This window comes from Lineus longissimus, chromosome 5 (genome assembly GCF_910592395.1).
Source record: "Lineus longissimus chromosome 5, tnLinLong1.2, whole genome shotgun sequence".
Taxonomy (NCBI): Eukaryota; Metazoa; Nemertea; class Pilidiophora; order Heteronemertea; family Lineidae; genus Lineus; species Lineus longissimus.
The window spans coordinates 4,329,566-4,353,740 of record NC_088312.1 but is presented as its reverse complement, the minus strand read 5'-3'; the positions used below and the strand labels follow the sequence as shown (position 1 = coordinate 4,353,740).

The following is a 24,175-nucleotide window of genomic DNA, read 5'->3' as shown; positions in this document are numbered from 1 at the left end:
CACTACACTATCTTCACGTGCAGCAATTTACGGTCAGCCTTTTCTGATTCCGCATGCCGGCCACTAATTCTAAGTTTTGTAGTAGATATTATATACTTGCCCAATAAAAGTTGCCATATCATCAGGCTTTGTCTCTTGTCCTTCCGTCTCTCAGCGTGGGGGACACTCTCGAAAAGTTAGATTTATGCACTTACCAAACGACACCAAATGCACCTTCCTCACCAAAATACCTCACGCCTGCGGACAGGGACGAAATAGCCCAGAGTCTGTACCGTAACTTAATTTGCATCCCGTTTCAATCCAAAACGACATATCATCAGCCTTTGTCTCTTGTCCCAGCTCAGCTAATTACAGCTATTAGCGGAGGATAAAAATATGACATGCAAATAAGATTTAAAGAAAGGTTTTTAAATGCGAAATGAATTCATCGTCTGCGGCTATAGTTGTAACTGAGGTGGCAGGTCTTCAGTCTTCACTCCAGTGACTGGGTGTATGAATTACACGACCAGGTTTTGATTTATAGATGGCAGATAAGAACTTATATTGAAAGGAAAGTCGTGTAACATTTACAAGTATGACTAGTATTTATGTCACTTGTATCTTAATGTCTCCTATTAATTGCCGATAAAGTATGTCGGCCGTTTAAGATGACATCAGCACTAAGCATGCTAAGTTTTTATGCCTGCCCACTCCAGGTACCTCCAGTGCTCCTCATGCCTAGTCTATATTTTGGTCGTGAACTGCATTTAACAGGAGAGGTCGTTCCCCGGCGAACTCGGCACGACCCTCCTGAAATCAGCAAAAAAAACCCTTCAATTTTCTCTTGTATCGCCCAATGAATTATCTTCAAATTTACAGGAAAGGTAGACTATGGTATACCAACTAAACGAGTGCAACTGATATTCACATATAAGAAGAAATTAAACCAAAAAACAAAAATGTATAACCCAGGCCGAGTTGGTTTTTTGTCCGGGCCGAGGCCGAGTTGGTAGGTCGAGTTGGCGTTAGGCCGAGATGGCCCGTATTCAAAAAGGCAAGTGGTGATGCCCGTTGTAGCCGGGAAAAGGGGAGAGATGGTACATTGTTAGTTCGTACACTAAAACGATAATTTTTAATCTGTCATTGACACTATACTGGATAAACCTGGTAGAGTGCAAAGTGTTGTTGAATGTCGTTCTACTTTGAACGATGAAATGGGGGTGGGGGGGGGGGGTTACATTCGGTGGTCTAATGCTATAAAAAGGACCAAAGTTTTCGCGAAGCCCCAAAAACGTCTACGAGAAGGATATTGGTGTCCAGTGCCGTAGTGGGACGACCGACCAACCTTCACACGCGATTATGTAAAGTGGTTAACTGATAATATTCCTAATCATAGGCCTATCTTCCAGGTCATTCCTGACCAGTATATTGTCCTATTAGTACAAAAAAGGTGATAATGATATACATATACACACACGTAATTATCAGGGCTTTAGCGGGGATGTTTACAACAGGTTGTGACAGTCGACGTCTGATAGAGTCAACCCTGCTCCGACAGTTTGATTTCAGTACATGTGGCGTCCCAGCAATTCAAAACGTTAGGACAGAGGCCCGTATAAATCACAATCAATATAAATTGTTCTGTTCGCTCTTCTTTCTTACCAACGGAGCATCGGACTGCGAATGCCATGTTGTCCTGCTCGGCGAAGAGAGGCTTAACGACAGGAGGGACACAATGGGTTAGAAACCTTGTGCAGGTGGCAGGCAGACGACACCTCCCCGGATCACGTAACAAGAAATTTCCAAAACATCTCCAGCCGTGGGATCAACATTTTCCGCACAGACTCCAAGTCGAAGACAAAATCCAGTCAGAGGACGTGTCTTCATTCGCAAGCCGATTGCGACCGAAATTAGACGGACTTCTTCACACGCACGGCGCTGTCCTCCTCAAAGGTCTTCCTATACAGTCTGTTGAGGATTTCTCTTGCTTTTACACGGGTTTGGGGTATGAGCTAATGACCTATGTTGGTGGGAGTGGTTTCAGACATTCAGTGGCTCCGAACGTGTTTACAGGGAGCGTGGACCCACCGGAATATACGGTTGAACCCCACAACGAAATGGCGTATCTTCCGTACTGGCCTCATTTGGTAAGTTGCGGATGATAACCTCTTCGTTTATTACTTTGCAGTTTAGAGTATGATTTAAGGAGAACCCACGTTCCATGTGGATATGGTACCTTCAATAATGAACTAGCAAAAGAACGAATGTAATAGTTGGTATACGTTTGTCTTTCTCTAAACAAGCACACCAGTTTCGAAGCACCTTTCGTCGTCAGGAGTCTATCTACAGGATTTTGCGAGTAGTATGGAGCCTCTAGTATCTGTATATTACCAAGATTTCCTGTTAAGATGAAGGAACTTCATTTGAAGGCAAAACCTAAATGTCTTCTTTTTCACCGAAGATCTTCTTCTACTGCGAAACCGAAGCAGAGCCTGGTTGCGGTGGAGAAAATGGTCTGACGGATGTGAGGACAGTTTACGACCAGCTTGATCCAGAGGTGAAGGAGAAATTCAACCGACTCGGTGTGCGATACTGGCGCTACTTTCCCGCGGAATCCAGGCCGAATTATCCTAGCTGGAGGGAGGTAAAGATTGTCCTCGTATACGAGGAAGTCATCCGTTACGAATGCGAATGATATTTTTGAAACATTGATTAAAGGACACGTCCATGGTATAGTTTCCTGTGATCGGATTTGACGATTTTCGTCCTCTGGTTCTGAAAGGGAGGAACATGAGGGTATCATGATGCTTAAATGAGGGACCTCTCTCTGGATCATCTCGTATTTTCAAGCATCAATTCATTCTTTTCAGTCGCTGAAGGTAGAGACTCGTGCTCAAGTGGAGGAAATGGTCACAAAAGCGGGGAATTCTGTGTCATGGGACGACGATGGGAGTCTCTGCTTCTGGACGGACCGGCCTGCCATATCTCCTCATTATCGAACTGGTAAGCTAAGAGTACGGACGGATTTCCGGTGTGAACTAATTTATTCGGACTTCCAATGCATAGTTCAGGTTCCCCTGACAGCTTAGAGTTACCAGCTCATTAGAAGTAACTGTTACTTTGCAGAAGAAATTTCTGAAGAATCAGATATACAGCGTGGGGTCACGGTATATAAATCCGTAGGACAATTGAGTTTAGGAATGGTGCGTGCAGCTGGACTGGCTTGAGATTGACGTAACCAGCGCTGGCATCGTTCATGTTCCATTATTCATTTCAGGTGAGATGCTCTGGTTTGGCCAGATCCCCGGGCAACATTGGACCTGTTTTGAAGACTACCCAGGTCTCTGGGACAAGTTGAAGCACCTGCCGGAGAAGCAGTTTCCATTCACCACACTCTACGGGGACGGCTCAGTCATCGAGTTAGACGTGATGGACCACTTACGAGAAGTCACGTGGAAGTGTACGAAAGGGAGCCAGTTGAAACAGAATGAGGTGTTGGTGTTCGATAACATGCTTTTTTCGCATTGTAAGATGGGCTTCACTGGCCCTCGGCTTAATAGGACCAGTATGGCTTGTTACAAGGCAACTTAGTAAGGTTGTAACTTTTGATCACAAAGAAGATTATCCGAATGTAGTCATCACTCGTATTGCAATCCTTTCGATGAAAGCAGAATAATTCAGTGTTAAAAAAAACGTTTATTTAATCTTGATTACGATACAAAGTATTGTACATGTACATTACATAGACACATATAGATAAATACAGTTGTACACGGAATTCAATTGTAACATGAATGTACATATTTTGATTTTGATAACCTGCACTATTCACAAGGCACATGATGGTAATACCACCGAGTCGGCCATGACCGATATTTACTTTTTTAGCAATCGGTACTGTGCTTCACCACTGTTGATTTCAAAGAAGTCATTCATTTGAGAGACCATCCTGTATTAAAGGGCCTGGGGTTTGCGACCTGCGCAAGTGAGATATTTCATTGTTGTTTGATACACAAAAGTGGACCTTCTTTACTACTGCATGAAATTTATCAAGTAGCAAGGCTGTATAGATGGCATCATTGTAGCACCAAGTGCTCACATCAGGCTGATTTGAACTTCTTACAAATCATATTGTCGATATTGCTCCATTTCCCTCCCACAGTTAACTCGACATACCACAACTGCCTTGAGTCCAATTTACATGTTTATTCTGTCCTTAAGGATATTAGAAAATAACTCATACGGTGTTTTCCTGGTCAGCAACTGGTTCAACATCACAGTTATTCACAACCTCCCTTGCCATAGGGTTGGCAATCACGTCAGACAAATCATCAAAATTCTCCAACTCATTAATCGGCACGATTGCCGTTTCGATTTTTGTTACATGTCCATTCTGAAGGTCCCTTTTGTCAGGGGCATCAATATTTACACAACTGCAACCATTGGGCCGAAGGTGTTTGTTATTCCTAGCTAAAGCTAGAGGATCTAACTGATCCAGCGTTCGGGGTGTTGGCTGTTCGTCTCTCTCACTATCTAAAGCGATGGTGTTGATATAAGCTTTTGGTTCCGAGAAATACGTCTTTTCTTCATCGCTTGAAAGATGGTCCTCGCCGAGGTATTCGCGAAGGAGTTCGCTTCTCATATGTCTGGAATGGAGACGAAAGTTTAAGGAAACTCTGTGATCAATTACATGTACCACACTAACTGTATTATTTCTGGTTCCGTAAAGTCGATCCCTACAGATCAAATATCTAAAATGCCTAAAAAAAGAAATGGTAAAAAAATGGCGGTCTAGAAGTTGAACTTTCATAGGCGGCAAGGAAAGACTGGCGTTTGAATGTCAAGAACTGTCTTTGATGAAGAATAAAACGGAATATTTTACTTACCTTTTGTCTATCAACCAGATATATGTTACTACGCTGATGACACCAACAGCCACCACGGCGCTCACAACTAGACCGATAACGAGCCCTACAAAGAGGAAAACGATAAAAAGTGAAATTTACAGCAATATGGAACTCGTGAGTCGTATACAAAGAGACGTGATGAAAAAATATATATGAGTCTCAGTCAGGGATGGGCAGACAGGCAACAAATTTGGTGGACAAACTCTTGTCTTGCTGGTATACTCAATCAAAACAAATTTAAACGAATTTCCATGATAACAAGTATCTCTCCTCGTTCCCATTTCCTGAACCATGTGGCTGTACCTTCGGATCCTTTAATAGAACCCTCTGAGCCAATCTGCAGTGGTGTTATTTTCTTGTTAAAAGGCAGATTTGGATCAAGACCAACGTGTTTTCTGTCTATAACAATCGACTCTAAAACGCATGTGGTTCACCTCCTGTCAAAGAATAAGTTTTCTGTCCCAGACGTACCTTTGAGAGTGTGATTAGAATGCTTGATGACATCTCCGGCGCCATGTGGGTGAAGTGGTAAATCAGTACCATTGGCGTCTAAGGTATGGATCTCGACGTTTGATGTTCCAGTAGACTTCCTTACGTCAGTTGGTAGTATCACATCACAGCTAGTCAAATGGACGTAAGACATGGCTGAAAAGCAAAAAAAGATGGATATTTGAAAACATTGAAAACCTAAAATGTGCTTTTGACCCCCCACCTTTAATCAGCAGTGGCAGGCCACTCCGGAACCTCCCAGAGCCGTTGAATCAAAGTGAAAATCAGAAGGTACAATGTAAATGTTAACAATATCCACAGTCTCCATCATATAGCAGACAACTCCCCATGTAGGGGTCAATATTTGCCACATCATTCTCCACCTCGTGACAAGCGAGGTACATGTAACATCAAACCATCAAGAAGCCATAAGAAAAAAGGACATATATGACGCTCCTTCTCAATGTCGAAATATGTAACATGTTATATGGTACGCGTCCCCCTGGAAATGAAGAGATAACTTCTATATCAAGCAGAATCCCCTTTTCACCCTTACCAGTGTATGTAATCTGATGCAAACCGACCCCAGTCTGATTGTTCCGATTGTAATCCGTCTTTAGACCAAGACCGATGTTGTAGGAGACATTGGGGGTCATCTGCATGGAGAGGTCGACGGACTGACCATCCTCGCAGGTCAGCTCGAGAGGCTTCCCTTCAAGATTCAGCACTACGTCCCGGGTGCAGATTTCCTCCGCGGGCGGGTAGACGAAGATTGCGCGGATAAGCTGGACCGCCGGGCTCGCCTTCAGGGACAGGGATACACTACAGTTGCAGTCTGATGTCAGTTTGGTGTTGGTGATAGCAACAGGGCTACGGTAGCAGGTTTCATATGGCGGCAGGTCTGAAACGACATCGAAAATGAGATGGATCACGGTAGCAGATCTGTATAGTGTTCACATACATTGTTACTGACTGCTGTTCAGCTCAACCCTCAAGCCAATTTACGACAGCCAGAACAACATAAACCTCTCCAATCTATGGTTGACACAATGAAAAACCATTCAGATGATTTTAAAGGTCAGACAACCAATTTCCATTTCACAAAAATGATTTGTAATCACATGTTGGTCACTGCAACAATACTGGGAAAGAAAAAGGTTCTTTTGATAACCGCGCAAGCAATCCTGAGCAAGTTATCACCTGCGCTCAATGGTTGTTTAAGTTATCGGAAAGGATGTTTTATGTTGCCGGCAAGTTGTGATGAGAATGGGAAAGGAGAAGTTCTTTCTTTTCTGCTGCATATGATCACAAAAGTGATTTCTTTCCGCAGTGGCCGCCGTCGCAACAATACCTACGCATATCTTTGACCTAAAGTTGCCCGGTTTGTACACCTTTACTCGTAGATACCAGGGTAATAATCTCATCATTAGTGTCAAAAGCCAGGTCGACACCATTCTTTAACGAATGTAATTCAGTTGCGCATATTTTGTTAATCATCGCTGGTTTTGATCATCGCTGATATAGAATCATCGGCGAGGTTACATGTACATGCACGTGCAAACGATTTTGTTTCTTGCCTCATCCGCTTTGGTGCAGGTAAATTGTGCCTCTTCTTCGCTGTTATTGCCCAAAACAAAAGCTAGGTAATAACGGTTACTTCGATATTACAAGAGTAAGGTTTCAGATGTTGTAGTCATTTGAATACGGAAACCTAAAAAAGGGTGGGCGCTAATATCTTTGATCTTCCTTACGAAGACTGGTAGCTATGGTAGCTAAAGAATATTATTGATAATGTCACATCATTCTGTCACCTGCGGTCGAGAAGGGTTTTGTTAGATGACAGCCCAGATGTAGGTGGTAGCGAATGCTACCACCTACAGCGTAGGTTGACTGTTTAAGTTATCGGAAGCCTTCGTAGCGAAGGAATGAACCAAGGCACCCTGGTCGAGATCCAGCCTTCGCCAAGGAGAGGGACCTCGAAACTTTGAACAAGTACCACTCGACTGCTCACAGACACGATCGCGGAGACATCTATGTATACTTAAGGGCTTGTAAGAATCTGACCCTGAACCTTATAAGATTCCGGCTAAGGATCTTTCAAGATTCTAAGTACGTGTCCGAAACTGGTGTCACTGAACTGTAAGCCGTGTTTATCAATATTGCAACAGACGGCTTGGAATAATTTGCTGACTGATTTCCCCAGCGGCTCTTTACGGCAAATGCGTCCTGTCGCTTAAGGTTTTCCCCAAAGGCTTTTGGTCATCCAACTATTATGCGTAGTATCAGGGCCCGTGGTGGTGTACTACGTCTGGCTGATCAGTAAACACGTTTGGACATTGTGACTAGATAGCTTTGTTATTCTTCGAGGTTTGTATTATCGCAGGCATAAGTTCCAATGTAGTCAGAAAGGACAGTCCAGTGGTCATCTTCGTCGTTAGTTAGGGAGGAAAATACAAATTTTAATGTCGCCGTTGTGTCTCCATAAAACCATCTCACCAACGCGCCTGATTAGTATTGGCGTACCCTGTTAACCAAAACTTGCCCAATGGACCGGGCTCTATTGCTGACATGTACACAGTGGTTTGGTTTGCCGCCAGCCAAAGACGATGTGAGTACACCTACCAGTTTCTCATAAAAGTCTTTTTTCTGAGACAATTTAATAGCGATAATGAAAAGGCTTTGAGCAAAATATCTAGGTAACAAAAGCCAAGCTTACTCGCCTACTCGTTCCTCACCATGAGAAAAAAATTCGTTCACAAGTTATAAGCTCACGTTAGCAAGAGGGGAGAAGACTCTCAGTAGCACGCGGTGTCGTAAGTCTTCCCTTTTTATCCTTGCTTTGTTCTGAACTTTCCTTTGGCTTTGCATATAACCTTTCGTATAAGGGACTGACTCTTTGAAATCATCCTTGGTAGTTCAGGTAAGTTAGAATGAAATGGTTTCATATTTCATAGCATTTCACTTTAGCATTCATCAAGAGACGACTAGTACAAAAACTAAAAATCCGAATGAAAAAATAATGCTATACAGACAGTGTCACCTACATGTAAAAGCATACTAAAGATGAGACCTAATATATAGTGCTGAGAGCTACTTGGTAGCGATGGATGTAACGCTACTGATGGTTTCCTTGCAACACAAAAGAAAGACGGGTTTGATCTTCCAATTTTATAAGGAACACTGTATTATCATGAAAAGGTCGTTACACCCAATTTAGAAAGATGACAGTTGTTTGAGTAATTTGTCCAAGGGGAACTCTGCCTCTGCTGGAGCTTACTCGTATAGAAAATCCAGCAACGTGTTTCTTATGATGGATCGTCGGATTTTGTCGCCTTTGCCATATCAGCATTCACGTGAACTACTCAAGTTCCTGTCATTTGACGTATATAAGATGTAATTATACGCAATCTCCTTAGTAGATTAGCTGGTGGTGACTGGTGTTCTAACCCAAGTTCGACCCCCTCATTCATAGTCACTGGCCTCATTACTAGCTTTATGTAGTACGTGTAGTCAGTTTCTGGTCCAAGGAACGACATGGCAGCTACCGTAGCACATAAATTATGATCTTCCCTGAAGTAATTTTGTCGATATCTACTTGATGCAAGCATTCAGCTTTGAAGTGTGCTTTCGTTCCACGTCGAATTCAATTGTAACATAAAAGTAACATTGCAGGCGCAATTAGATCAACACTAGACATTTCTCAGATTGGAGAAGAGTACACTTATTTTGGTCCCAATTTCATCCGGCGGAAATTTTGATAACGCACCGAAAAGTATTGTTGTTGCCAAGACTTCTTTGAAGGACGGATGCTAAGCAATATTCGTATATCATGTAGTAACACGACTACTCACCACATCTTTGCACGCTGCATAACTCCCAGCCTCCACTTCCATCCGTATAGCACCAAGGTTGACTCCTTCCGACCCCAAACTGGCCCCCCGAGAAATACCGGCAATAGTTCACATGCGCGGTCCAGTTGGTGGTGGAAGAAGGAAGCACGATGTCCCACCGCATGCAAGGCTTTCCCGAGGAGGTTGAGTTGTCTGTGCCTCTGTATTCAGCACCGAATATACTGCTGATGCAGGATTCCCGGTTTGTTGGGTTGTCTGGAAATATAAAAGGAGATGACACCTTATACATCGTAGAGGTGTTTGGCATTAGAAAGCACGCCATTACGTTCGTACCGGTGGAACATACACACGAGTTCAAAGTGAACTGTACCAACATGAATTGATGTACACACGAACTAACATCAGTTGCTGCAACAAGAAATAACACAGTTCTTGTTGCACGGAAGTTAAGGGCTGACGAGTGCGAGCTAACAAAACAGTCCATTAGTTCCACAAAGAGTTTAAAGCACGATCAGCAACATGAGCTGATATCAGTAGTTCCATCAAGCAGAAAACACAAGTTGTGTGTCACTGAAAGCAAGATTCTGGATTCGGTAACAACAACAATTCTACCATCATGACGCGTCAAAGTATATCCGTTCAAACTGGAAAGCCAACACGGTTTGTCACAGTACCAAAGGCATACGGCTTTTCTTGGAGAAAAAAAAATCTACTTGTACAGTATATATAAGAATGGGTTAACGTGATATGTATCAACACTGCCAATAACTTTCTCGCAGAAACTTGAAAAATCTTAGCTGAGTGATTTACGAGGAAATGTTCATATTAATCATCTTCACATCGTATTGATCTTGCTTTCACTTCCCGTTAGGAACAGGAACAGTTCATTAAGCAAATAGTCAGGACGTCGCTGTTGATTACATTTCAGTCAGCATTTGTCTTCTGTAATGTCTGACAACGGTACAGACAATCAATTATTGAGGTAAATCGTAAAATGAAAGGCAAATCTCAGAATAGAGAGGGGGAATTTGAAATTTCAGACACGATATCAAGTCTTTCTCCACTATCGGTCTCAGACCAATCCGTGTGTGAGAATGCATAGAAAAATATGTTCTAAGCAAGATACAATGTATAATATCAGATAAATACAGACAACCTGAGCAGACACAGCGATTAACAGTAAATCACAGGCACTGAAACGAGCGTTCTGTAGGAAGACTGCCATTAAAGGCACGGTGCACGGTTTGTTTTAATAATGATGCCCTATACAAGACGGAACATACACGTGAGGACATCTACGTGATCGTTTATGACATCGTGGTTAACTATTTCAAGACGAAATAGCATATTTCGGCAGAATCTTTCTATGAATTGATGACATTGATTTTGTTAAATCGCACATGCATAACAAAAAATTCAAATTATAAATGTTAGAGAAGATTTTGCTTACATTGTATATTATTCATCACTCTTTGCAATAAACATCCAATTTGTCATATCAATTTACATTGTGTTCAAATGTGTTTTAATTGTGTTTACTTTAATAAATGATCGAATCAGTCATGATTTATTTATGGAGAAATAATGATATGGGCAATCGCATCACGAAATCGTTATGTTTAGGGTACAGATATTCTGCCTTGATCGTTATTTTTCGACATGGCACGTTTGTGGCCAAAAACAGAAAATCGGTGAATGAAATTGGGTGGCCTGGTTTGGCTATGTCAGATGTGATAAAAAGAATCCTTAAAAGGGCGTACGAATGTGAATAGTTCCGATGTAGGCTGTGAGATAGCAGAAACGTTGACTTCGTGACTGTCCAATAAAATGATAGTTCACAGCCATTCATCTTGCGAACTCGCAAATTCCACATTGCCCGCTGCTCACCTTCGTTTGCTTCAAGCTGGAACAATTTAGAAAGTTGTTGTCATTACTTGGTTTGTCTTGAGGATTTTCTGAGCGAGATTTTAATCATTAAAATTACTTTTACCACACGACGTAAGCTCTTCCTGAGCTCAAACCTTTTCTAAAATCTCAGGTTGAACTTTGAAAAGGTTTACGACATCTTTGACACTGACGTCAGACGCGCTGTGCGGATTTCTTGATATAAACCCTTCCTCAGCTCAATTCTTCTCAGGAACCTCACGCGCAAGCATCTGAAGATCGTTGACTTTGACATACTGTCACTTTGAGAGGATTTCTCCACAGCGGAAATCCCCGCTGAGCCAAAGACATCCTAGAGAGTCGCGGCACGACTCGACATCACCAACGGTCTATAAAGGACCAAATAACGAAGCCAATTCCCGAAGTAGCCAATTACACTGGGAAAGCACGTACTTTTGCACACCACCTTCTCATGTCTGTCATCTGTTAAGTTCGTGACTGGCGCAAATCGTACAGTACCTCAGAAGTCCATATTCATTTCTCTGCAATTTATCAAGGAGTTCATATCATTTCTCTGCAATTTGTCGAAGTAATGTATTTGTCTCATCTAAGCCATTCTTTGATGTACATGGCTGGATTGGTACCATTAAATCTCATGTTATTGGCTGGACGGGGAGTGTGTGAGCATATGAATGGCATCCATTTGTTGAAGTTGGAGATCGGGGGAATATTGGGAAACTGGAATTTATTTGTTGACTGAGGCGAGACTTTTTTCATAACTTTGTTAGCGTGCTTTTCCATCCTAGGACAAGCTGAGGAGGGTGGAATAAAAATATTAAAAAATATTTGCTCTCACGAAAGACTTCTTTTTTTATTTTGAAAATTTTTCAGAATTAGAACTTAGGAAAAAATTCTGAGTCAGGATATTTAAGATTGTACATTTAGAGACTGTCATTTTCCTTACAGAGTGAATGAGCAATCATTTTTTTGCACAGATACTCGTCATGAAGTCAGTAAATATCGTCATCAGTCAATCTATGTGCTTTAAATATTTATATATTTGCATGTCACTACCTCTTGCAGTCTAATACTCCTGTCTGTCAATTTCAAATAGGGAAGAAGCGAACCGTTACGCAAATTATGGTAATCATGTCACGGTCCGTAATAACGATCTAGCTGATCTCATAGAGACGACTTAATGTGAGGGAGAAAGTGACACGAGATTTCATTTAATGGATGGATGGGCTCTCCTTTAGTGATGAGACTGGTGACCTTCCATGACAGAATGCGCGCGAGATTGGCAGGGTCACTGGTAATAGCGAGATGACGAAACCTTTATTCAATATGGTACATTAAAAACTAAGGACTATCATTTTGTTTGATTGATTGGGACTTAGGGAAACCAGCCTTGGCTGGTTAGTCTAAAATTGGGACTACTCGATGAGACATATGACGAGGAGGTGATAGTCATTTCAACACCAGGCAAGTTCGTAGTAAAAAGCCAAGGTCTCCACGCCTGGTAAAATATCATAGTCCAGAAAACTTGGTATGTGTATATCTTGTGAAATCATATACTAACTGTTATCGCTGGCTTGTATGTTTATATAGGTGTAGATGAGAAGTCACATCACGTCACCCAAATGACTCTAGCTAGACAAGTTAATGAGACATGACATCTTGAGACGAATCCGTAATGATCATGTCGATGTAGAGCGTGTATCGGTATCTCTCCTTATCATCGGCGGAGTAGGAAATTGTATGATGAAAAAGGCAGGGGCAACGCAGCAAATGCGCCCTTGCGGGCTCGTCACCGTTGTATTTCCAGAGTTTATTTGCCAGTAGAGTGTCTCACTGATAACTGCTCGCCCTGGTATCCACGCAGTCGGAATCAGGTGTTCTATCTGTTATCCCTATGATGTGTGGGCAATAAGAATGGAATAATGGATGCTCCGGACACCATGAATTATCGGCCATCATGTCAAGCAGATTCGGCTATTACTTGTATAAGTGGCACCATGAAGGAATTAACAGTCATACATACCATCCGATGACGAAACGTCAGATACCCTTGCTAATATGGCTAATCGTGAATAATCTCGCCGCGCTGATAGCCCATCGCGAGTGACCAAAATCAGGGGTTCTGCCGACAGTCATGCCGATGACATGTGGGCAATTACTAGTAGAATGGAAATGAAAATGATGGATGCTCCAGGGACCATGAGTTATCGGCCAAGGATCACGTCATGCAAATTCAAATGAGAGGCAAACGATTGTAGAGGCAGATAAATCGTCTATGCGAAATGCGAAATGCGAAATTACAATGGGATGCCTTGGGAAATCTTCATCATCCTGGACTAATGCAGCGTTCGGGTCTATTGGGATTCTGGTGAATCACGTAATGCGGTCGTGATTGGTAGTCTGTTCCCATGTGACGATGTGGACATAATTTTGGCCAGTTGGGTACAAATGAATGTATCATATACAGTATCCCATTTGTTGGTCGCATCTCGGAACTATGTTTGCGGTCACGTTTTCAACTGCTGCATAAAAGATTAAAAAGAAGCCACACTTTGGACATTTAAGCCACGAGGGGCGGCATTATAGGCCAAGAAATCACTCACAAGCAAAATGGATTTTTTTGTTTGACCACGGCAGAAGTCATGGTATCAATCTCTAGCATTGCTATGGACGGCTTAACCATGAGATGACGTATCGGTTTATGACAATTGCTGGATCATATCTGACTTATCCGACACCCGGGTAACAATAGTAGCACGACACTGATAGATTGTTGAGGCTATGCTAAGAATCGATGACTCTTTTATGGACGTAAACGTTCATATATGGTTTACTGGCCATGTTATTCTTCACAGCATTTTCTTTCGTTGGCGGATATGGTGTCGGTCTCGGTTTTTGGTCTCCTGGCTCTACTTTCGACATTCCCAATTTCCCAACGTTCTGGGGTAAATGGTGTCGACGGAAATTGGACCAAGTCGTGTTAGTGAAACTCCCCGATATAGTGTTGTTGGGGAATGTATAAATAGAAATTGTATCAGCATCTTAAATTAAAGGACACCATGGCTTCATCTTGTAAGCAGTTTTAGAAGAAATCAATGTAAGTGCATTGGTTGTTCTCTGATAAACACTTTGAGGTGTGGATGTGACATTTGTCTCGGAGCAAAGGATGATCACTTGTCAATAATCTGCTCGGCGATCTCGGGCAAACTAATGGTGGCAAATGATCCAACGTGTGACCCTAAGTAGCCAAACGGCTCCATTCTTTTGATAGATCAGCGGGACAAAAGCCTTTCATTCTAAAGCAATATGATATTTCGTCTTCGGTTTAAACCACAGCGTTTGTGTATATACATGTACATGCATACAATGGGGATGTCACTAAATTCCATATTGATTATTCCGATTAAAATCAAAGCAATACCTCTTGACATCTATTGATTTCACTTAGAATCCTTAACAGTATACGCCACGAGATTCATGCAATGAATTATGTTATACACACGTATCATCTTACATTGCTGTTAGAGGGATTTTGAGTTGGAATTATCAAGCCAATCATCGAGAATGTCTCTGGATGAAAATCTGAGTTGATTAGGGCGAATAATGTCGTCCGTTTGGGCTTACCAGTTCGGAGTGTAGGATACTTTTTGATGATAAATTATAGAGGATTAACACTGGGGACCAATTGTTTTCATTGACGCCATCTTAAAATAAATTTTTTTGTTCTGTAGAAACCGTCCTAACCACGTGACTAATACACCCGTCAACATGGTCAAAGCGAATCAGCGTTCTGTCGCAGACGATAATCAAAAATAATGACCCGTTTCCCTCGCCGAGGCAATTTAATGGATTTTGGGTGACTTGGCGTTGGAGTTGACAGATTTTGCCAACTGGCGATGACAGTCTATGTCGACAGCTGACTGGTTCATTAAAAACCGAGTACGCTTCGTTTGGCGAGAAGATGGGGTCGTGAAGGTTACTCGACCAGCGGCCATCTGCTTGAATGATTCGTCCCCGAGGCAAATAGCGTTCATGACTTTGGTTCCTGTATGATTGTAAACACTGGCCTGAGCCACCTTTTTCAACAGCTATACGTGGCATGGTCAAGTGCAATTCGTATGCGATTGAGAAACCCATTTCATTTCAACGTTTTCTGAAAACAGAACAGCGGAAGAACTGGCTCGTATAGTAAAGGCGGCCCAATTCCACACTTTCTTTTCCATTACGACCGGGGACGATTGAAAATAATGTCATCAACGACACTGCCGTCATCTCTAATGTAATCGGGGGACTCTTCTCGGGAATGGCACACTCATAACTATGATGAATGGGTGCTTTTAAGTCATGTACCTTTTATCACCTTCGTCGTCATAACGAAGGGTGAATCACGGAAGCCATTGGAGTTAAGAAATGTGGTATGATCGATTAGTGAGATTGGTGAAGGCACAGTGTTAAAGATTGGAGAAGCGTTCTAATTTTCGCGAATCGAGGTTATTTGCAAATTCCGCGAAATGAAAGCTCCCGCGAAAATTTGGCAGATGGATATGCTACACTGAGAAAATCAGTGCTAAAGACGATATTTGCGTTGCCACCGTTATTATGCTCACATTTGGAGCTCATGTTATCAAAGACTTGAAGCACGTTGCATTTCGCCATATGCCTAGATATGAAAAAAACAATCACTTTTCCTGAAAGGTATGCCCCTGAACACAGTAAAAATGGGCCTCTTCAAGGGTTTCAACTTTGATAATTAACCCCTTCTTGACGAAAAAGGAGGTTTGACCAGCGTGAGAGTTTTTATCGCAATATCGAAATATTAGTCAATTAACAGTATTTATGCTGATAAAGGTATCTAAAGTCTTCAAGGCATTCTGAAACTGCCGTTGCCACCATTATCATGCTCTCATTTGGAGCTCATTTACAAAGATTTGAAGCACGTTGCATTTTGCCATATGCCTAGATATGACAAAAACAATCACTTTTCCAGAAAGGTATGCCCCTGAACATAGTAAAAATGGGCCTCTTCAAGGGTTCCAACTTTGATAATTAACCCCTTCTTGACCAAAAAGGAGGGGTGACCAGCGTGTGTGTTTTTATTGCAATATTGAAATATTAGTCAATTTATAGTATTTATGCTGATAAAGGTATCTGAAATCTGCTAGGCATTCTGAAACTGCCATTGCCACCATTATCATGCCCACATTTGGAGCTAATTTTTTCAAAGTCGCCAAAGACTTGAAGCTCGTTGCATTGCGCCATACGCCTGGATATGAAAAAGACTAACATTTATCCAGAAAGGTATGCCCCTAAACATAGTAAAAATGGGCCTCTTCAAGGGTTCCAACTTTGATAATTAACCCCTTCTTGACGAAAAAGGAGGGGTGACCAGCGTGTGAGTTTTTAATGCAATATTGAAATATTAGTCAATTTATAGTATCTATGCTGATAAAGGTATATGAAGTCTTCAAGGCATTCTGAAACTGTCGTTGCAACCATTATCATGCCCTTATTTTGAGCTCTTTTTTTCAAAGACTTGAAGCACGTTGCATTTCGCCATATGCCTAGATATAACAAAAACCTTCACTTTTCAAGAAAGATATGCCCCTGAACATAGTAAAAATGGGCCTCTTCAAGGGTTCCAACTTTGATAATTAACCCCTTCTTGACGAAAAAGGAGGGGTTATCAGAGTGTGTGTTTTTATCCCAATATTGAAACATTAGTCAATCTATAGTATTTATGCTGATAAAGGTATCTGAAGTCTGCTAGGCATTCTGAAACTGCCATTGCCACCATTATCATGCCCACATTTGGAGCTCATTTTTTCAAAGACTTGAACCACGTTGCATTGCGCCATACGCCTAGATATGACAAAAACCTTCACTTTTCCAGAAAGGTATGCCCCTGAACATAGTAAAAATTGGCCTCTTCAAGGGTTCCAACTTTGATAATTAACCTCTTCTTGACGAAAAAGGAGGGGTGACCAGCGTGTGAGTTTTTAATGCAATATTGAAATATTAGTCAATTTATAGTATTTATGCTGATAAAGGTATGTGAAGTCTTCGAGGTATTCTGAAACCGCCGTTGCCACCAATATCATGCCCACATTTGGAGCTCATTTTTTCAAAGACTTGAACCACGTTGCATTTCGCCATGTGCCTAGATATGACAAAAACATTCACTTTTCCAGAAAGGTATGCCCCTGAACATAGTAAAAATGGGCCTCTTCAAGGGTTCCAACTTTGATAATCAACCCCTTCTTGACGAAAAAGGAGGTTTGACCAGCGTGTGAGTTTTTATCCCAATATTGAAATATTAGTCAATTTATAGTATTTATGCTGATAAAGGTATGTGAAGTCTTCGAGGTATTCTGAAACCGCCGTTGCCACCAATATCATGCCCACATTTGGAGCTAATTTTTTCAAAGACTTGAACCACGTTGCATTTCGCCATATGCCTAGATATGACAAAAACATTCACTTTTCCAGAAAGGTATGCCCCTGAACATAGTAAAAATGGGCCTCTTCAAGGGTTCCAACTTTGATAATTAACCCCTTCTTGACGAAAAAGGAGGGATGACAAGCATGTGAGTTTTTAAGGCAATATTGAAATATTAATCAATTAATAGTACTTATGTTGACAAAAGTATCTGAAGTCTGCTAGGCACTCTGAAACTGCCGTTGCCACCATGATCATGCCCACATTTGGAGCTCATTTTTTCAAAGACTTGAAGCACGTTGCATTGCGCCATACGCCTGGATATGAAAAAGACCATCACTTTTCCAGAAAGGTATGCCCCTGAACATCGTAAAAAAGGGCCTCTTCAAGGGTTCCAACTTTGACAATTAACCCCTTCTTGACGAAAAAGGAGGGGTGACCAGCGTGTGAATTTTTATCCCAATATGAAAATATTAGTCTATCGATGGTACATATGCCGAGTAAGGTATCTGAAGTCCTCTAGGGATTCTGGGGCAAAAGTCAAAATATTTACATAAACATGATAATTTTTAGCGGGACTTGAGGCACGTTTCTCCCATGGCCCTGTCTTGGTTGACATTAGCAGAGTCATGTCAAACCCTGATGGGGATTAGCCATTACGACCCAGACTTCCTTGGCAATAAACCACACGTTTCTTCGATCTCAGTGCTCTTCCTGGTGTTTGCTAAAGCTCGATACCCATTATACCCATGGTCAGTTGAACAGTTTGCACAACATCCGCTCCTGGCCAGTGTGGCTGAGAGTACATTGCCCCATCAAATAGATTGCCGCCAGCGGATATGGATGGCCTAATGTCATCACGATCTCTGCGTATCATTAATTTGCCACTTAACATTTCTGGGGTATTGGTGACCACTGGTACAATGTATCATTAAAAGGATGACAGAGCAGGGTCATGCAGTGCATTTGAATGAGTGGAAGTAATCCAATCTGCTTAGTTGCAACGTTAGGTAACTGACTTCACTTCGACTGCTGGTTCTTTCAAATACACAGTGGATAGGATGGATATTAGATGCCAATTATAACACTTTTATACAGTTATGTACATGTTTTCTTCATGACTGTCTCGCACTGCAAGCAAAAAGTCAAAGAACAACTAGGAATATTTAACAGCATTGCGCTTCAGATCAGATCGCTCGTTCTTGGTCATACATTTTCCGGTGATGACTAAGTTGGTGTTTGATACATCAGACTTGGCTGTTACACATGTTTTCGGTGTAAAATCACGAAATTCCAAAGCGCAGTTTTCTCTCGGAATGGACTCTCACTTCAACCTCCTTAAAGACTGCCATAAATTATTTCATCACAACTTTTCAGCGTTGTTCACGAATTAGACTTAACATTGAGACATTTTTTGATGTCGTCGGCGAGGCCATTAGTTGCACTATCTATCAATTACGGAAAGTCTCATTTAGGGATGAGTGGCATTCCGTTTAGTTGGGGAAATACCTTGAACTTACCCAACTCTCCTTGTTGGTGGATCGATTTGGTCTCGAAGCAGAAGCTTGATACTGCTGCCCTTCAAGCCGACTTTATCAAATCTTTGAATGCATGACCAGATATGCATCTAATATAAAAACCAAAGTAATTTATTACCATGTGGAAAATTGTAAGCCATAGACTCCCTATTGGTTGACTTATCGAATTACCATTACTCATACTGCCCCAGAGAGAGAAGTCATACCTCGGGAATATCATAACTAATACGATACTTCGTTTGAAAATTTCACATCAGCCCATGGGAACCCATCATTTCATTAATGTCATTTGCCGTTGGAATACTGTTGGTATAATGTCGCCTGAAGTCTGGCTCGGGATTGTCGCAACATTACAGGGTAAACTTGGGTATTAGCCTCCGGATGGCTTAATCGATCATGTTAGGTCGAGCTAGAAACGATGTTGGATGTAGCTAGACCGCGCTGTGGAAATTGGCTTTTATTAGCTCTGGAACTTTTATATTAACTGAATACGGTGAGACTTCGGTAACAAAATCTCAAGTTGCTTGATTAGCTGCTGACTTTCAAGTACACATGTAGTAAACTGATCATCACAGAACTTACCGCCAAAAATGACCCAAGTGAAAATGGATGTTGATTGCATAACATGGTAAAGCTTGTGAAATGTAAAGGTTTCAAGCTTTTGTAGAAACTAAAAAGTGCTCTATACGCTTAAGGAGATTTGGCAAATTGCAAGAAACGCAACGAGAATGTCGGCCATCGCAAAGCAGTTTACAGACTTCCATCTCGTCAGTCTGTGCAGCAGGCGGGACTTTATCAATAGCACAAAAAAACATTGTGGACATGACAAAAGAACAGCAATCAGCCAAAGAAAATGTATGTGGTAGTTGGTCATTTCATTTGGTAAGGAAGAAACGATGATGTATAATCCCGTACGCTTGGTTACAGCCATGTCAGTTGTAGTCTTACGAGAATTCCGCTAAGACTCGGCATGCTTATTCAATTTTCCAGCTGGTAGCGCATGATATGCGCATAAAAGAAGGCCAACCACTTAATTAATCAATTGGTTCAGCGTGGGAATTTTTTTTTCCAGTGTAAATTGATTACGGAGTTTTCTTCTCCTTGTAAATCAATTAGTTTCTGCTTTTGCAGAAATCCAAGAAGGGGGGTGATACAGGGATACATATACATACATGTACGTGTACAGACGTCTGTGATGAACATCAATTTGGGATTGAAGTGTGCGTCTTTGTGTGCGCGGGTAAGTTCAGTACATGTAAACAAGAACTCATAAAATTTACGACTTTACTGACATCATTCTGTTTTCTATTGCAAAGGATGAAAAGTCAGTGTCCAAAGTAGCAAGTTGTATATCTTATTTGCTATTCATTGCGCATTAATCAACCATTCCACCATTTAGAAAGTAGGGGCCATCGAGTGATTTCGACGCTTTTTATATCAGACATCGTAACATTATTGTATAACCATACCATTGTTCGATATGAAGGGCTGACCTATGCAGTTTTTGCAAGGTTTCCCCATGGGCAATATGAAAAAAAGCACGGCGACTTACTTGAAATCGATACAGCGACTTGCAAGACCTCCAGATCAGATCAATCAGTGCTCCTTTGGGAGGTTGGAAAACCACCAATGTAGTGGGCAGATTTAGTCAACATTGTATCATTTTCGGTAACTGGCAGGATTCGTACCTCCGGGTGAGATCGATGACCATAAAGGGTCGTTGGCAAATCGACTCTCCACTGATGTTCAAAAGCCTATTTCTCCAGACCACCATCTTGATCAGCAAGGTTTTTTACATCTACCGCTACTACGTTTAAGGGAGTGTAGACCATGAGGATGCTCAGGGTGCTAGACCACGCGATTTTGATAATAAGAAGAAACTCGCTCTATTTCATGTGATAAGCATTCTTGTAAACACTCTACACATGTACTGTTCAACATCCGGGCAGTACTCTGCACCACCCTCAGTCAAAATCCGGGTAATAAACCAATAACTGATTGTAATTTAAAGCCAATGGTTCCTACCTAAATCAATCAGTCATCGAAAATACGATACCGATATGGGCTGGTCTCACAAGGGACTTACGTTCTTATTACATGGGTATCCATTGTGATAGGATACAAATTTTAAGGTTCCTCGATATTACTCTTCACACTGACAAAGCAACATTAAGAAATCCCCAAATATATCAAGAACCAAATATATATGGGTATTCAGAAATTTGATATCATTGTCATATAAAATTAAAGTAAACAACTCACCTGTCGTGTTTAAGCAGACGACACATGTCAAACATGCGACAAAGATCGCCACTTTACCCTCCATTATGGGAATGATATCAATATGCACAATCGATCGAGTCAGATCAAAACCACCTGCAAGAATATGATATGAAATCCGCCCAATATATCAAAATGAATGAATAAACTCGTTCCATTTAAATATAATAGAGACAATGATAACGTTATTGTTTAAAATGGTACAATATTCCTTTAGGACTCGATCAGTTATCCTTTCTAATCCTACCAGACACGCCTAAATAAAGAACATCCAACGTTAGGAACAACAGGATCGTTAATTGGAAAAGAGATAACAGTTTAAGCATCGCGTTCCATATCCGAGCAACGTGATTGCAGCTTCCACGCGAGCTGCTTGAAGACGTCTGCGCGATAATTCGCTGCTTGTGGTGCAAGAAAGGTCCGGAGAGTCTAGTGAGATTGGCCAGAAATCCAACACTGCGTTCCACTCTGTGCTTATGGAAACACCATACTGAAACGAAGTAACAGAGAAGACAGAGAACCGAGTGCAATTTTGAGTGACGAGTGGAAAAGGACATGCAGTTTGGTAGAATGAACGAATTGTCGGATTTCGTTCATGTATTGCCGCTTTTAAGCTCATTATTTGGATTTCGTGGTTCAAGTAGCCTCAATATTAAAATGATTGGTCATCATGTAAAATGAATTCGATGTCACTTTGGGGTCAAGAGACAGATGGATGGGTTTTTGATAACTTGAACCGCTGGGAAGTAGACTGAGTCCTAAGATAAAACACTCCTTCTCAATCTTTTAGGACTTTGGGTGTTGCATTTAAGTACTATTACATGTATGTATCTAATGCGATGACATCAGTGCACAGTCATGACATTCCTTTTTCAGGTATACTACAATGTATCATATTGATGTTCACCTTGCTGCTAACTTACATATAGCCTCGGACCGCTGTGACTTAGCTGAACTTGGAAACTAGTGGAAATTCCTATCCTTAAAGTATGTTTGTAATCAGGTAGGCAATTTGAATTGTATAATGTTACAGAATGAACACATACAAAAAAAATCGTTTTCAGTCAAGGTTATCAATTTGGGGACAGTTATTTGTGCCAGGGTAAACATCAAAATCGATTAACCACTCTAAATCGTAGGATGCCTGGCCGATGTGATGACTAGACGTGTCACCAAAAACACTACTTCAATTACTTCAATACTTTGAAGTAATATGTTTTTGTGTCACGGATGGCGCCGCCAAAGGCCACCTTTTGCCTCAGCCTCACCTCTGCATCGCCTCTGCCCGGAAACAAAGTTTTAAAGAATCATCACCGCCGAGTGAGGGAAGGGCACCGCACCATTTCCATCTCTATCTCTGTTCCGAACTACATCTAACAGTTCAAGTTGCATTATGATTGAAGAAAGAAGAATCGAAGCAACCAAATATACGTTCTCTTCAGGAATATATGTTAATGATCAAGTAATGTTGTGCCCTCAATCACTCTCGATAACACAAATCCAACACTAATTGAAAAACTAATAGCAATGCCTGATTAGGAAGAGGGTAATATTTCAAAAACTCCAAGAGTTCTCATTTCTCATTAGCATCGATTCTAATTGGATGTGACTGATTGATTGAATTCCTTATCAGACGGACAAAAACGAAACGAAACGTTTCACTTAAACGTTCTTTAACTACCGTGGGAGGTTCTATCGCAGTTAATATCATTATTTCTCAGATATCTCCGCTGATTCAATGCGGTGCGACGGAGAGATAGCGGTAAGGTAAGATAATTTAGAATTTGGAATATTGCGGTACGACTGGATGTTTTAAACTTCGGAGATGTAACCATGTTATGTCAGCTTCTTTGATATCCGCGGCCAAGCGCCCGTGCTCCTTTGAGATTTTTACGGGGTAGTCCGTTGCTATCGACTTTCCGCAGCTAGTTTTTATTTTAAGATGAAATCAGACCTCAAGGAAACATTTCCTTCTGGCATTTCTGCTTGCAAAAAGCGATGGGAGTCGCCCACTACACTGCATGTGATCATTGCTATTTAGACAAAGATGGTTCCCCTTCAGGAACTTCTCCCAGACGCTGTAAATAATTGAAATACCGCATTCTGGATATATGTTTTCATCAATATATTTGTCTTATTGAGACAGAATCTGCACGCTGAAGAACTGATGTAAGAGTTGTCATGTGCGCCTTTTATTCGGGTGTCTCCATCTATAATGATAGCCTATTCCTTTGCCCAGCTCATGGTGCTAGCTCACAACACCGACATTAATTGTGTTTTCCTTAAGAGAGATCTTCCTCATCTCTTGACCACAAACAAGAATTTCATACAAAGCAGTTTCTGCTTTGAACATCATCACCAAATCTAATTTTATTTCGGTGACAATGCGGTCCAATGTAATTATTATTTGCTGAATACATACAGCCGAAGCACTGCTGCAAAAGATTAGATTCATAGTTTATGCTCCTACGTCCTTAAATGTTTTGGGATGGAGCAGGCCTGTGTCTGGGGTAGGCCATAATCCCGGAGTTTTGCAGTTTTTGCATTTTACAGTTTTGCTGGTACATATAGACATTCGTTCTACCATGAATGTAGACTTATTAATTCTGCCAACAGTCATAACACAAATATTGAATCTAAACACAAAGGATACCATTTAGCCAGCCATTAGTTTAATCCAACTCGATTACTGCAAATTGTTGTTCGTGATGTAGGCAACCCTGTGTCAACAACATGAGGAACCATATATCAATAGCAATGAAAAAGAGAGCGGGTCATAATTCGTTCTTTTTT

General features: G+C 41.3%; 2 protein-coding genes across 2 annotated transcripts; one reads left to right on the top strand and one right to left on the bottom strand.

Annotated features, from left to right (window-relative positions):
• The first annotated feature begins 1,481 nt into the window (after positions 1-1,481).
• Positions 1,482-3,675, top strand: LOC135488461 (uncharacterized). The gene is made up of 4 exons (XM_064773083.1): positions 1,482-2,126; positions 2,441-2,623; positions 2,850-2,982; positions 3,257-3,675. The coding sequence occupies exons 1-4, from the start codon at positions 1,668-1,670 to the stop codon at positions 3,568-3,570; spliced, it is 1,089 nt and encodes a 362-aa protein (XP_064629153.1). The 5' UTR covers positions 1,482-1,667; the 3' UTR covers positions 3,571-3,675.
• LOC135488460 (uncharacterized) lies at positions 3,663-21,913 on the bottom strand. Its single transcript, XM_064773082.1, has 7 exons — positions 21,630-21,913; positions 21,365-21,478; positions 9,227-9,481; positions 5,932-6,276; positions 5,358-5,531; positions 4,866-4,950; positions 3,663-4,625 (listed from the first exon to the last, which is right to left on the bottom strand). Exons 1-7 carry the CDS (start codon positions 21,706-21,708, stop codon positions 4,217-4,219), a joined length of 1,461 nt encoding a protein of 486 aa, XP_064629152.1. The 5' UTR covers positions 21,709-21,913; the 3' UTR covers positions 3,663-4,216.
• Between the last annotated feature and the right edge of the window lie 2,262 nt (positions 21,914-24,175).

Bases quoted from the DNA above. Each gene is read 5' to 3' on its own strand.
- LOC135488460 (XM_064773082.1), bottom strand. From the start codon at position 21,708: ATGCTTAAACTGTTATCTCTTTTCCAATTAACGATCCTGTTGTTCCTA. The intron at 5,532-5,931 runs GTAAGGGTGAAA...TTTGCTTTTCAG, and splicing joins GCATCAGATTACATACACTG to CCATGTCTTACGTCCATTTG. The intron at 4,951-5,357 runs GTACGTCTGGGA...TCCTCTTTGTAG, and splicing joins TTCTAATCACACTCTCAAAG to GGCTCGTTATCGGTCTAGTT.
- LOC135488461 (XM_064773083.1), top strand. From the start codon at position 1,668: ATGTTGTCCTGCTCGGCGAAGAGAGGCTTAACGACAGGAGGGACACAA. The intron at 2,127-2,440 runs GTAAGTTGCGGA...TTTTCACCGAAG, and splicing joins TTCCGTACTGGCCTCATTTG to ATCTTCTTCTACTGCGAAAC. The intron at 2,624-2,849 runs GTAAAGATTGTC...CATTCTTTTCAG, and splicing joins ATTATCCTAGCTGGAGGGAG to TCGCTGAAGGTAGAGACTCG.